This window comes from Pelobates fuscus, chromosome 5, assembly GCF_036172605.1.
Source record: "Pelobates fuscus isolate aPelFus1 chromosome 5, aPelFus1.pri, whole genome shotgun sequence".
Classification (NCBI taxonomy): Eukaryota; Metazoa; Chordata; class Amphibia; order Anura; family Pelobatidae; genus Pelobates; species Pelobates fuscus.
The window spans coordinates 54,784,973-54,800,986 of NC_086321.1; the positions used below are offsets into that span (position 1 = coordinate 54,784,973).

Below are 16,014 nucleotides of genomic sequence, written 5' to 3' on the forward strand. Positions count from 1 at the left end.
TGACCCGCCGTTCGGTAGAAAGAGCCCCATAAACAAGGGAATTCATTCAAACCCTCTCCAGGCTCTATAACACAGGCAATTCGCCTGTTTTCATTCCCTTGTTTGTGACCGACCGCAGGGCCAAAATGCATGGAACTGTTTTCGGATACTTTACCCATGCGGTCGGTCAAATCTTTGGAACCCCATATCTCACGAACCATTCATCCGAATGGGCTAATTTTTAAGTATGTTGGTCCCCCAGAATAGAGCTATCTGGGGATGTTGGATTTGTGGATGTACCCCAAGTATTTAGGGTACATCCAAAACTCGGGGAAAACTGTGTACACAATAAGGGGATTATGATGCTAGAGGAGGGGAGGAGATCTGTGGGAGGTTACTACTTAGAGATTGGATAATGTCTTAAGTGATAGAACCTCCTCCCTTGCATGGGAGAGGGCTTTATAAGGAACTGTGGAATAAAGCTTGTCAGTCTACTCCTGAAACTGTGTGTCGTCCAGTTATTGGGATTGCGATGGGGATACTGCTGTATTACTTTACCTGCTGGAAACCTTGCCTATGGACTTAACATCACCTTGTTCCTGAGCCTCACTGGAATCTCTAGTGGAGAATAGCTGTGCAAGATCGGCTCTCCGCTACAAAAGGTTTTCATTTAATTAGCGTATCTTCTGTTGGGTGACAACAAGGGGCTATTTAAAGGGACACTGTAGGCACCCAGACCACATCAGCTAATTTAAATGGTCTGGGTGCTTTGTCCCATTTGCACTTAATTCCATAGACACTGCAGTGATTACATTGCAGCTCTAAGTCTGTCTGGCTGGAGTTCCTGAATTAAAACGGACCTTTGGTCCGGTATCTGACGCTCTGCATGAGGACCTTCAGCGTCAGATTTTACCCCATATGAAAGCATTGATTAAATACTTTCCTATGCGATGGTCTAATGCGTGTGAGGACCCTGCTCGTCGAGGGACATTAGACCCTGCTCGTCGAGGGACATCAGCACTGGGATAACGTATGTAAATAAATGGGTTTTAACCCTCTATTTACCAGTGAGGGGGAGCAGTAGTACAGTATCCCTTTAATAAAAGTCAAGAAGGAGGATGGACATGCCATTGTCTCCCCCCCTACCCATGGACTTTGGGTGGGGTATTTAAACAATTGACGGAGTGACTTCTAAAGGGAAGTATGATTTATTTATTTATTTATTTATTGCAGGTGTTGGATTTATTGAGCCCCTTCAATATTATTAGGGTGAGGAGGTTAGTTAAGGATTTATTTATTGGGGGTGGGCGATCGCAAGATGTTTGACGAACATTGTATGTTATTTATGCAGACTGATTTCTAATCACATTTATTGTAGTTTAAAGACATTACTAGGAGTATTATTGCTGTGGAGCTCTGTTATACACTCAGACACTCCAACAATATGGAGCTCTTAGAAAAGAGGGACATTGGGATAGAAAACAGAGACAGAGGGAATTGGGCTTAAAATTGGGTCTTTCCTTCCTTACTAAGTACACTTAGGCGGTATCAGTCTGGGTTTCATATCCACCAAAGAGAGCACCATAACGCCCCTTGTGTTCCTACCATTGTTAATGCTCAGGAATTCTTCAGATGAAAAATGTGACAGGGAGTCTTGTTTTTCATGAGCGGTGACCGAATCTTCAGTGGGATCGATTAAAACCCCGAAAGGATACGACTTTACCGGCATAATTTCTGTTATAAAATGTTTAACATAGGTAAATTCAAACATGGGTAATGCTGGACAATATAGTTCTCATTTTATTTAGGAAGTGTTAAACAGGGGAGACTGCAGCAAAATGATTCTCATTTAAACATTGCTCTGAGCAACATGAATACAATACAGCTACTAAATGACACACAGAACAAATTATCAGTAGTGGATATTGCAGTTTAAATTAATAGCTGAAAGTCAGGTCATTAATGGGGACTTTAAAGGGACAATCTAAAAAAAAAAATATATATATATATATATATATATATTTATATATTGCCAACATATTATTGTAAACTAAACTACTAAATGGAGATAGTGACGGTGAGCCCAGTGCTCAGAGCCAATTGTACTGTAACGTTAGATAGCTTTGAGCAGAAAATGCGAACACAAAACGTCTTTATTATTTGAGCTGTAGGAGATGGGTCGGGCTTTGAATGCCAGGAAGGCACCTTTTTGGTGAAACCTCTCAAAAATGGTTTAATAAAAAACAGGGTGAGAACCCAATTATTCCTTGTACCTAACTATCATAATGAGTGGTAGTGACTCTAGTACTGAGAATATCCATTTAAACTGGTGGACAGTAGATAATAACAAGAGTGATGGGTTTTGTAATTTTAATTTTTTATTAAAGGAATACACATTATTATGACTGCCGCAGCTGTTTCAGTCATTGTAGCACTGTAACGACCAGAGACTATGGAATTCCATGTTACGCACACACCCACTAATGTGTATACTGTCGGGAATTTTAAGTGAATTACAAGTTTAATGCCAAAATTGCCAAACTCAAAGCATAGTTGACTTAAAGATTTTTATTTTCAGTTAAACCTTAAAATATGAAATTTACTTTGAATTTATGACAATTTTCACATACAGTGTGAATTTCAAATTTAAGGACATAGTAGCCAACGTGGAAGAATAGCCGACTTAGAGAATGTTGCCAGTTTGACTATTTGTGCCTTAAGTTTGAAATTCAAATTGTTACTTTTGCGAATAACCCTGGGCTAACAGAATAAATAGAACCATACCCATAACTGACAGTATTGGGAAGATTTACTCGCCATACTCCAACTTCTTATCCTGTGAGATATAACGTACTCGGTAAACTCACTATGTACCAACCTATGGAGTGGGTGCTAACTTATGGAATGATTTTCTGGAGTTTTCATAACTCCACCAACTAAAAATACTACCTTAAGTTACCAGATTTCCATCCAATCAGCTGTTCTTGATACCACGAAAATTGCCTTTCTTAAAGTGGTCATTTTCTCACGATTTGCAAATGAATTAATTCTGAGAATGTTCTAAAACAAATCTAAGCCAACCCCCTAAAAAAAACAACAATCGATAGTTGTTTTTCAACAGTGCTCTTATTGTAGTAAAACAAGTGGACAATTTGTGTCTACTTCTTCTCTTGGCTGGAATATTTCTGCCATCCCTGTGGATGGATATTACAATGTGTGATAATAAACATCACTGACCTCGACTGAAGTTGTAATCTCCTCTCTGACAATCCCAGTCGTCATCCTCTAGATCTGATTCCTTGCACTCCATATTGTCAATTTCGAGTTGTCTTAGCGTTAACTGTTTACGCCTCTTTCGAAAGATCCTGGGTAAAACAAAGGCATTGTAAGGATTAATAATACCTCAAAGCACTGTACCCCAACTCACAACAGTGATTGCATTGTGGGCTGGCAGATAAAGCAAAGCCTTTCCTATGGCATGTTCTGATATTTGTTGCAAGAGAATCATTTTTTATTTTTTTTTATTTTATTAAATTTGGCAGGTGCTTTTATTTCCAAGCGTCCCGTGAACAGATCTACAAATACAGCAACCAACTGTTACTAACCAATTATTATCAAAGGGGAACAGGTAACGTAATTTCTGGATATTTGGCTTGTTAGAAAGGCAGCAGATAATTGGATGTCCTTCTAATAGACATATCAAAAGCTAATTAGGTAAAGGAATCAAATAATTCTTGGTATGTGCAGAAATATATCTGGAATGAAAATATTGTAAATGTTGTTCATTTGATAGTGATTGAGGTGGCTGGTGTGTGCTCTTGGCTTGATGCCGGTGCTGTGTACCCTGTATGGACCGTAGATACTGTCAGACTGATGTGAATGCGCATGCACGGTACGTGCTCTGGGTCTTATATGTAAATTCTGCCTGGCTGGTGACTGCAGTATATATAGGTGCAGGTCATGACGAGGGTAGCTGCAAATACATACTTCAGATGCTGCCTTATGAGTAGGCTCATAGACACAAAGATTGGTGATTTTTGTGCCCCCAAAAAGCCACTTATTTGTACTTGTTCCAAGTCCAAACGTTGCCAGCCTTTCCCAATAGAGAATTCAGTTTATACAGGATGACCCAAACGTAGGTATACCGTATAGTTTATTTGCATTGTATTACAATTCTATTTATTTAACACTATTTAATCTCATAAGTGCTTGAAACGTCTCCCATCAACGTTGCAACATTCCTTTCTGACACTGATATTTAAATGCCTGAAATGTAACTGCCAATTTGGATGTGTACCCATATAATCTGTTGTGATGAATTCCATTGATTCAATGTATACCTACCTTCGGGCCACCCTGTGTGTGTTCTGGTGATGTAAATGTTCCTCTGTTTAAAAAATAAATAAATAAATAATTAAACCGTTGTTCTTCAAATCAGCTTCTAAATTCCGTGGTCTGTATGCAGCCTTCCTGCTCATGAGAACTCAATGGGATACGAATTCAATGGGAATCATCTTGGGGAAACTTGCCAATGCCTTGGGAATTCTCCTATACTATAAACACTTCTTTAGAATTGTCCAACTGGGCTGCGCAAAGATGTATTTATTTAAGGATCTAAAGCCTCGATATAATAGACTTTCCAAATGATTCAACATGGTTAGAAAAACTTTCTAACGAATTTATCTACACAAATTCCCTTAGACTTTGATGGTCACTTCTGTAGGTAAATCATTTTGAATGTCCTAAATCATGTGTAGGAAATTGATATGAAAATGTGTCTGTAAACACTAGTAAATGTAATAATGATATTTTTGTATTGGAGAAATGTGCATGCTGAACAGACTAATCTAAATATGAAGGTTTTGAACCTTCACTAAAATGGCTAAATAGGAAATAAAATATATATATTTTTTTGAATCTCAAAAAAGTAACTTTAGTATTACCCCCGAGACCAACCTCACATATATTTATACTTACCTGACGGAATTCTCTTTGTAGGATACATTAGGTTTTGTTGGACTGATGACTACACTTCCATCATCATTATACAAAACCGAATCTTCATCCACAACGTAGTAGCCATTCGATAGTAAGCGCAAACTGTGCCGGCAGGAGGAGAAAAGGCTGCATATGGTTTTATTGAAGGAAGTGCCGGGGTTAGACTCCATACCATCCAAATCATAGGTATTACTAGAAAATAAAGCAATATTCATTATAATAATAGTTATAAACTATTAATGTCAAACTATAAGAGGTTTATTCACTAAACACAGATTTGTTGTGAGTTGCAAAATTCAAACGAACATAGTTCAGCTTTGACTATAGATAAATTGGAGGATTTATTTACAAATTAGCAGAGATCGTCTACAATTCACAGTTTGCTTTACAATTCACTACAAAAATGTGTTCGGTAATCAAAAAATCCCTATGATGCCACTTGTGGGGTGACATCCAAACCAAAAAAATTCCAATTCAATGTAGATGTAGTTTTATCATACTTTGACCATTTTATCTATCTGTAAACTGTAAAAAAGTGCATTAGCAACAAAGATACACCGATCATGTTACTGCACAGTACACAAGAACACTATTATTAGATGACTACTATCTGTAGTGTTACTACACGGTACCCAAGAGCAACCACTATCATCACAGTAAGTCTGTAGTGTTACTGTGTGGTACCCAAGAACAGCCACTATCATCACAGTAAGTCTGTTTGTAGTGTTACTGCGTGGTACCCAAGGACAGTCACTATTATTACAGTAACTCTGTTTGTAGTGTTACTGCGTGGACGCAAGTCTCTTTTCAGCTATCTAACTATGTAACTATGTAATACCCAAGGACAGTCACTATTATCACAGTAAGTCTGTTTGTAGTGTTACTGCGTGGTACCCAAGGACAGTCACTATTATTAGATACTACTATCTGTAGTGTTACTGCGTGGTACCCAAGAACAGCCACTATTATTACAGGAACTCTGTTTGTAGTGTTACTACGTGGTACCCAAAGACAGTTACTATTATTAGAGTATCCGTGTCTGCAGTGTGACTGAGGGGGAACCCAAGGACAGTCACTATTATTAGAGTATCTGTGTCTGCAGTGTGACTGAGAGGTACCCAAGGACAGTCACTAATATTAGTGTAACCGTGTCTGCAGTGTGACTGAGGGGTACCCAAGGACAGTCACTAATATTAGAGTATCCATGTCTGCAGTGTGACTGAGAGGTACCCAAGAACAGCCACTATTATTACAGTAACTCTGTTTGTAGTGTTACTGCGTGGTACCCAAGGACAGTCACTATTATTAGATACTACTATCTGTAGTGTTACTGCGTGGTACCCAAGAACAGCCACTATTATTACAGGAACTCTGTTTGTAGTGTTACTACGTGGTACCCAAAGACAGTTACTATTATTAGAGTATCCATGTCTGCAGTGTGACTGAGGGGGAACCCAAGGACAGTCACTTTTATTAGAGTATCTGTGTCTGCAGTGTGACTGAGAGGTACCCAAGGACAGTCACTATTATTAGAGTATCCGTGTCTGCAGTGTGACTGAGGGGCACCCAAGGACAGTCACTATTATTAGAGTATCCGTGTCTGCAGTGTGACTGAGGGGTACCCAAGGACAGTCACTATTATTAGAGTATCCGTGTCTGCAGTGTGACTGAGGGGTACCCAAGGACAGTCACTATTATTAGAGTATCCGTGTCTGCAGTGTGACTGAGGGGCACCCAAGGACAGTCACTATTATTAGAGTATCTGTGTCTGCAGTGTGACTGAGGGGGAACCCAAGGACAGTCACTATTATTAGAGTATCCGTGTCTGCAGTGTGACTGAGGGGGTACCCAAGGACAGTCACTATTATTAGAGTATCCGTGTCTGCAGTGTGACTGAGGGGTACCCAAGGACAGTCACTATTATTAGAGTATCCGTGTCTGCAGTGTGACTGAGAGGTACCCAAGGACAGTCACTATTATTAGAGTATCCGTGTCTGCAGTGTGACTGAGGGAAACCAAGGACAGTCACTATTATTAGAGTATCCGTGTCTGCAGTGTGACTGAGGGGGAACCCAAGGACAGTCACTATTATTAGAGTATCTGTGTCTGCAGTGTGACTGAGGGGTACCCAAGGACAGTCACTTTTATTAGAGTATCTGTGTCTGCAGTGTGACTGAGAGGTACCCAAGGACAGTCACTATTATTAGAGTATCCGTGTCTGCAGTGTGACTGAGGGGCACCCAAGGACAGTCACTATTATTAGAGTATCCGTGTCTGCAGTGTGACTGAGGGGTACCCAAGGACAGTCACTATTATTAGAGTATCCGTGTCTGCAGTGTGACTGAGGGGTACCCAAGGACAGTCACTATTATTAGAGTATCCGTGTCTGCAGTGTGACTGAGGGGTACCCAAGGACAGTCACTATTATTAGAGTATCCGTGTCTGCAGTGTGACTGAGGGGGTACCCAAGGACAGTCACTATTATTAGAGTATCCGTGTCTGCAGTGTGACTGAGGGGTACCCAAGGACAGTCACTATTATTAGAGTATCTGTGTCTGCAGTGTGACTGAGGGGTACCCAAGGACAGTCACTATTATTAGAGTATCTGTGTCTGCAGTGTGACTGAGGGGGAACCCAAGGACAGTCACTATTATTAGAGTATCCGTGTCTGCAGTGTGACTGAGGGGGAACCCAAGGACAGTCACTATTATTAGAGTATCCGTGTCTGCAGTGTGACTGAGGGGCACCCAAGGACAGTCACTATTATTAGAGTATCCGTGTCTGCAGTGTGACTGAGGGGTACCCAAGGACAGTCACTATTATTAGAGTATCCGTGTCTGCAGTGTGACTGAGGGGGTACCCAAGGACAGTCACTATTATTAGAGTATCCGTGTCTGCAGTGTGACTGAGAGGTACCCAAGGACAGTCACTATTATTAGAGTATTCGTGTCTGCAGTGTGACTGAGGGGCACCCAAGGACAGTCACTATTATTAGAGTATCTGTGTCTGCAGTGTGACTGAGGGGCACCCAAGGACAGTCACTATTATTAGAGTATCTGTGTCTGCAGTGTGACTGAGGGGTACCCAAGGACAGTCACTATTATTAGAGTATCTGTGTCTGCAGTGTGACTGAGGGGGAACCCAAGGACAGTCACTATTATTAGAGTATCCGTGTCTGCAGTGTGACTGAGGGGCACCCAAGGACAGTCACTATTATTAGAGTATCCGTGTCTGCAGTGTGACTGAGGGGTACCCAAGGACAGTCACTATTATTAGAGTATCCGTGTCTGCAGTGTGACTGAGAGGTACCCAAGGACAGTCACTATTATTAGAGTATCCGTGTCTGCAGTGTGACTGAGGGGGTACCCAAGGACAGTCACTATTATTAGAGTATCCGTGTCTGCAGTGTGACTGAGAGGGAAACCAAGGACAGTCACTATTATTAGAGTATCCGTGTCTGCAGTGTGACTGAGGGGCACCCAAGGACAGTCACTATTATTAGAGTATCTGTGTCTGCAGTGTGACTGAGGGGGTACCCAAGGACAGTCACTATTATTAGAGTATCCGTGTCTGCAGTGTGACTGAGGGGTACCCAAGGACAGTCACTATTATTAGAGTATCCGTGTCTGCAGTGTGACTGAGAGGTACCCAAGGACAGTCACTATTATTAGAGTATCCGTGTCTGCAGTGTGACTGAGGGGTACCCAAGGACAGTCACTATTATTAGAGTATCCGTGTCTGCAGTGTGACTGAGGGGCACCCAAGGACAGTCACTATTATTAGAGTATCCGTGTCTGCAGTGTGACTGAGGGGCACCCAAGGACAGTCACTATTATTAGAGTATCTGTGTCTGCAGTGTGACTGAGGGGTACCCAAGGACAGTTACTATTATTAGAGTATCTGTGTCTGCAGTGTGACTGAGGGGCACCCAAGGACAGTCACTATTATTAGAGTATCCGTGTCTGCAGTGTGACTGAGAGGTACCCAAGGACAGTCACTATTATTAGAGTATCCGTGTCTGCAGTGTGACTGAGGGGCACCCAAGGACAGTCACTATTATTAGAGTATCCGTGTCTGCAGTGTGACTGAGAGGTACCCAAGGACAGTCACTATTATTAGAGTATCCGTGTCTGCAGTGTGACTGAGGGGGTACCCAAGGACAGTCACTATTATTAGAGTATCCGTGTCTGCAGTGTGACTGAGGGGCACCCAAGGACAGTCACTATTATTAGAGTATTCGTGTCTGCAGTGTGACTGAGGGGTACCCAAGGACAGTCACTATTATTAGAGTATCCGTGTCTGCAGTGTGACTGAGAGGTACCCAAGGACAGTCACTATTATTAGAGTATCCGTGTCTGCAGTGTGACTGAGGGGCACCCAAGGACAGTCACTATTATTAGAGTATTCGTGTCTGCAGTGTGACTGAGGGGTACCCAAGGACAGTCACTATTATTAGAGTATCCGTGTCTGCAGTGTGACTGAGGGGGAACCCAAGGACAGTCACTATTATTAGAGTATCTGTGTCTGCAGTGTGACTGAGGGGGAACCCAAGGACAGTCACTATTATTAGAGTATCCGTGTCTGCAGTGTGACTGAGAGGTACCCAAGGACAGTCACTATTATTAGAGTATCCGTGTCTGCAGTGTGACTGAGGGGTACCCAAGGACAGTCACTATTATTAGAGTATCCGTGTCTGCAGTGTGACTGAGGGGCACCCAAGGACAGTCACTATTATTAGAGTATCTGTGTCTGCAGTGTGACTGAGGGGGAACCCAAGGACAGTCACTATTATTAGAGTATCCGTGTCTGCAGTGTGACTGAGGGGGTACCCAAGGACAGTCACTATTATTAGAGTATCCGTGTCTGCAGTGTGACTGAGGGGTACCCAAGGACAGTCACTATTATTAGAGTATCCGTGTCTGCAGTGTGACTGAGAGGTACCCAAGGACAGTCACTATTATTAGAGTATCCGTGTCTGCAGTGTGACTGAGGGAAACCAAGGACAGTCACTATTATTAGAGTATCCGTGTCTGCAGTGTGACTGAGGGGGAACCCAAGGACAGTCACTATTATTAGAGTATCTGTGTCTGCAGTGTGACTGAGGGGTACCCAAGGACAGTCACTTTTATTAGAGTATCTGTGTCTGCAGTGTGACTGAGAGGTACCCAAGGACAGTCACTATTATTAGAGTATCCGTGTCTGCAGTGTGACTGAGGGGCACCCAAGGACAGTCACTATATTTAGAGTATCCGTGTCTGCAGTGTGACTGAGGGGTACCCAAGGACAGTCACTATTATTAGAGTATCCGTGTCTGCAGTGTGACTGAGGGGTACCCAAGGACAGTCACTATTATTAGAGTATCCGTGTCTGCAGTGTGACTGAGGGGTACCCAAGGACAGTCACTATTATTAGAGTATCCGTGTCTGCAGTGTGACTGAGGGGGTACCCAAGGACAGTCACTATTATTAGAGTATCCGTGTCTGCAGTGTGACTGAGGGGTACCCAAGGACAGTCACTATTATTAGAGTATCTGTGTCTGCAGTGTGACTGAGGGGTACCCAAGGACAGTCACTATTATTAGAGTATCTGTGTCTGCAGTGTGACTGAGGGGGAATCCAAGGACAGTCACTATTATTAGAGTATCCGTGTCTGCAGTGTGACTGAGGGGGAACCCAAGGACAGTCACTATTATTAGAGTATCCGTGTCTGCAGTGTGACTGAGGGGCACCCAAGGACAGTCACTATTATTAGAGTATCCGTGTCTGCAGTGTGACTGAGGGGTACCCAAGGACAGTCACTATTATTAGAGTATCCGTGTCTGCAGTGTGACTGAGGGGGTACCCAAGGACAGTCACTATTATTAGAGTATCCGTGTCTGCAGTGTGACTGAGAGGTACCCAAGGACAGTCACTATTATTAGAGTATTCGTGTCTGCAGTGTGACTGAGGGGCACCCAAGGACAGTCACTATTATTAGAGTATCTGTGTCTGCAGTGTGACTGAGGGGCACCCAAGGACAGTCACTATTATTAGAGTATCTGTGTCTGCAGTGTGACTGAGGGGTACCCAAGGACAGTCACTATTATTAGAGTATCTGTGTCTGCAGTGTGACTGAGGGGGAACCCAAGGACAGTCACTATTATTAGAGTATCCGTGTCTGCAGTGTGACTGAGGGGCACCCAAGGACAGTCACTATTATTAGAGTATCCGTGTCTGCAGTGTGACTGAGGGGTACCCAAGGACAGTCACTATTATTAGAGTATCCGTGTCTGCAGTGTGACTGAGAGGTACCCAAGGACAGTCACTATTATTAGAGTATCCGTGTCTGCAGTGTGACTGAGGGGGTACCCAAGGACAGTCACTATTATTAGAGTATCCGTGTCTGCAGTGTGACTGAGAGGGAAACCAAGGACAGTCACTATTATTAGAGTATCTGTGTCTGCAGTGTGACTGAGGGGGTACCCAAGGACAGTCACTATTATTAGAGTATCCGTGTCTGCAGTGTGACTGAGGGGTACCCAAGGACAGTCACTATTATTAGAGTATCCGTGTCTGCAGTGTGACTGAGAGGTACCCAAGGACAGTCACTATTATTAGAGTATCCGTGTCTGCAGTGTGACTGAGGGGTACCCAAGGACAGTCACTATTATTAGAGTATCCGTGTCTGCAGTGTGACTGAGGGGCACCCAAGGACAGTCACTATTATTAGAGTATCCGTGTCTGCAGTGTGACTGAGGGGCACCCAAGGACAGTCACTATTATTAGAGTATCTGTGTCTGCAGTGTGACTGAGGGGTACCCAAGGACAGTTACTATTATTAGAGTATCTGTGTCTGCAGTGTGACTGAGGGGCACCCAAGGACAGTCACTATTATTAGAGTATCCGTGTCTGCAGTGTGACTGAGAGGTACCCAAGGACAGTCACTATTATTAGAGTATCCGTGTCTGCAGTGTGACTGAGGGGGAACCCAAGGACAGTCACTATTATTAGAGTATCTGTGTCTGCAGTGTGACTGAGGGGGAACCCAAGGACTGTCACTATTATTAGAGTATCCGTGTCTGCAGTGTGACTGAGAGGTACCCAAGGACAGTCACTATTATTAGAGTATCCGTGTCTGCAGTGTGACTGAGGGGGTACCCAAGGACAGTCACTATTATTAGAGTATCCGTGTCTGCAGTGTGACTGAGGGGTACCCAAGGACAGTCACTATTATTAGAGTATCCGTGTCTGCAGTGTGACTGAGGGGGAACCCAAGGACAGTCACTATTATTAGAGTATCCGTGTCTGCAGTGTGACTGAGAGGTACCCAAGGACAGTCACTATTATTAGAGTATCTGTGTCTGCAGTGTGACTGAGGGGTACCCAAGGACAGTCACTATTATTAGAGTATCCGTGTCTGCAGTGTGACTGAGGGGGAACCCAAGGACAGTCACTATTATTAGAGTATCCGTGTCTGCAGTGTGACTGAGAGGTACCCAAGGACAGTCACTATTATTAGAGTATCTGTGTCTGCAGTGTGACTGAGGGGTACCCAAGGACAGTCACTATTATTAGAGTATCTGTGTCTGCAGTGTGACTGAGAGGTACCCAAGGACAGTCACTATTATTAGAGTATCCGTGTCTGCAGTGTGACTGAGAGGTACCCAAGGACAGTCACTATTATTAGAGTATCCGTGTCTGCAGTGTGACTGAGGGGGAACCCAAGGACAGTCACTATTATTAGAGTATCCGTGTCTGCAGTGTGACTGAGAGGTACCCAAGGACAGTCACTATTATTAGAGTATCCGTGTCTGCAGTGTGACTGAGGGGCACCCAAGGACAGTCACTATTATTAGAGTATCCGTGTCTGCAGTGTGACTGAGGGGCACCCAAGGACAGTCACTATTATTAGAGTATCTGTGTCTGCAGTGTGACTGAGGGGCACCCAAGGACAGTCACTATTATTAGAGTATCTGTGTCTGCAGTGTGACTGAGGGGTACCCAAGGACAGTCACTATTATTAGAGTATCCGTGTCTGCAGTGTGACTGAGAGGTACCCAAGGACAGTCACTATTATTAGAGTATCCGTGTCTGCAGTGTGACTGAGGGGCACCCAAGGACAGTCACTATTATTAGAGTATCCGTGTCTGCAGTGTGACTGAGGGGCACCCAAGGACAGTCACTATTATTAGAGTATCCGTGTCTGCAGTGTGACTGAGGGGGTACCCAAGGACAGTCACTATTATTAGAGTATCCGTGTCTGCAGTGTGACTGAGGGGTACCCAAGGACAGTCACTATTATTAGAGTATCCGTGTCTGCAGTGTGACTGAGAGGTACCCAAGGACAGTCACTATTATTAGAGTATCCGTGTCTGCAGTGTGACTGAGAGGGAAACCAAGGACAGTCACTATTATTAGAGTATCTGTGTCTGCAGTGTGACTGAGAGGGAAACCAAGGACAGTCACTAATATTAGAGTAACCGTGTCTGCAGTGTGACGTTGTAACCAAGAACAGTTGTTCTTACTAGAATATACCTGTTCTCAATATTACTACATGACATTCAGAACACTCAGGTACTAGAGCATCTGTCTTCACATGACACCATCAGACTATATATGTCTGCAGTATTGCTGTATTATTATTTTTGGTAATTAAAAAGCACCAGTTTATTCCCCAGCACTAAGAACAGTCACTGTTCACTAGAGTAGTCTTATCCGCCGTGCTACTACATAGTATCCAGTAATACACAGTCACTGTTACTAGAGTATGCCTGAATGAGGTATGACACCTAAGAATAGTAACTGTTACTCAGTTATCCCTATCTACTGTGCTACTGCATGGTATCTACAAATACACAATCACTTGTTAGAGTATCCCTGTCCCCAGTGGTGAAGTAAATTACTATAACTTACCTAGGTGAGAAATCGTTAAAGAGCTTAGATAGTAGCTGTGTAATATCCCAAAGAAACGAGGAATCTGTAAAACACACATAAAAAATAAATTCACCTTGAGATCGGCTGAAACGTTCAGGTCACAATTAGCCCAGTAAAGCTGACATTACCGTACTTTCTTAATAAAGAATCATAATGGATTACTAATTATACCTATTCCATTCTATCAGCCATATTTAAAAGAAGAAAAACTACCACAACAAGAGGACATAGTCTTAAATTAGAGGGGCAAAGGTTTAAAAATAATATCAGGAAGTATTACTTTACTGAGAGGGTAGTGGATGCATGGAATAGCCTTCCAGCTGAAGTGGTAGAGGTAAACACAGTGAGGGAGTTTAACCCCTTAAGGACACAGATTCAGAAGCTTGTCTTACGCTTAATGACACAAGCAATTTTTGCATTTTCTTGCTGTATGCGTTCAACTGCAATTTGCATCTCTCTCGTTTATTGCACCGACACATATTATATACTGTTTTTTAAAGGACAGAAGGGGCTTTAATTTGATGTAATATATATATATATATATATATATATATATATATATATATATATACATAAATGCTTATTTATTATTACAAAAATACAGAAAAATGCAAAGAAAAAGAAAAAGAAATAGTTTTTTGTACAGTTTTTGCAATAATAATGTGTGCCTACTTAGTGCAGGTTAAAGAAAGTAATTAAAAACTAGAAAAGTTACAATTTCTAGGGAAATTGTGTGAAGTGTTTTTGCCTCCACCAGTAGTCTACAACTGGAGTGGGCGGAGTAACTTATTATTTATTTATATAGCACATTTAATTGCAACGTTGTTGCCCAAAGTGCTTCACAGTTACATTAAAACATACATTTATAAAAACATTAGCAGGTGACCCAGACCTACATTTTGATGCATAGTATGTCTCTGAAGTATTAAAAATGAAGACACAGTCGCAGTTTAGAAATTGCCCCTCAAGTTTGAGCTGGCTAGAGTGAAGTTTCAATGAATGTCAATGGACTGCGTGAATTGCAAGCAAATGGTCATATTGTGAAAACTATCAGGACTATGGCTTAGCTGTGGAGATTTTTAGTGGCAGCACAGATAGCTGAACGTTTTGATATAAGATTTGTGTAGGTGGGCCTGAAAATGAGGGAGTGGTGGCAGTTTAGAAATCATGTCCTGATTTTTCAGCTTTTGTCAGCTCCCACTCTAGTTTTGAAAATGTTTCCATTCATTCCTATGGGACCAATTTCGCCACAAGAACGACGATATTTCGAGAACCATTCGGCGAAACGTTCCACAAAGTAATAGCACACCAATCGGGAACATTCCGCACGTTTCGGTATATTACTGTCTATGTAGTGTAAAAACTGTGGGAGGAGTTAGGGTGGTAAATTTGGCTATAATAAGAATAATAATATATACGTGAGATAACATTAAGTGGTCTTGCTATGCAAGAACACTTAACCCCTTAAGGACCGGACTGTTTTTGCGATGTTGTATATTTGCGACCAGGCATGTTTTTACACTTTTGTGGTGTTTGTGTTTAGCTGTAGTTTTCCGCTCTCTCATTTACTGTTCCCATACAAATTATATATTGTTTTTTTCAGGACAAAAGAAAGGGGCTTTCTTTACATACCATTATTTATATAATATCATGTAATTAAATTTTAAAAAAATGAAAAAAATATGATGAAAAATTGAAAAAAATACATGTTTTTTGACTTTTATGTGAAAAATCTTTTACTCATCTAGAAAAGCGAATGAAAAAACTGCTAAATAGATTCAAAATTTTGTCCTGAGTTTAAAAATACCCAGTGTTTACATGCTTTTTGCTATTTTTTTGCATGTTATAGGGCTATAAGTACAAGTAGGATATTGCGGTTTCAAAACATACATTTTTAAAATGTATCAATAGTGACATTGTAACACTATTATCTGTCATAAATCGCTGAATAACACCCCACATGTACATATTTTTTTTTAAAGTAGACAACCCAGGGTATTCAATATGGGGTATGTCCAGACTTTTTTAGTAGCCACTTAGTCGCAAACACTGGCCAAAGTTAGCGTTCATATTTGTTTGTGTGTGAAAAAAGTAAAAAACTAAATTGAACGCTAATTTTGGCCAG

The 16,014-nt window shown here is 41.9% G+C and overlaps 1 protein-coding gene across 1 annotated transcript in view; it reads right to left on the reverse strand.

Moving 5' to 3' along the window:
• The window catches only part of LOC134612444 (transmembrane protein 71-like), a 33,080-nt gene that overhangs the window by 8,289 nt on the left and 8,777 nt on the right, over window positions 1-16,014 (reverse strand). Inside the window, exons 2-5 of the mRNA XM_063456802.1 lie at window positions 13,869-13,932; window positions 4,957-5,169; window positions 3,217-3,344; window positions 1,585-1,713 (exon numbers count right to left, since the gene is read on the reverse strand). Of these exons, the coding sequence (XP_063312872.1) occupies window positions 1,585-1,713; window positions 3,217-3,344; window positions 4,957-5,169; window positions 13,869-13,932 (534 nt within the window). The remainder of the gene's footprint in view (window positions 1-1,584; window positions 1,714-3,216; window positions 3,345-4,956; window positions 5,170-13,868; window positions 13,933-16,014) is intronic.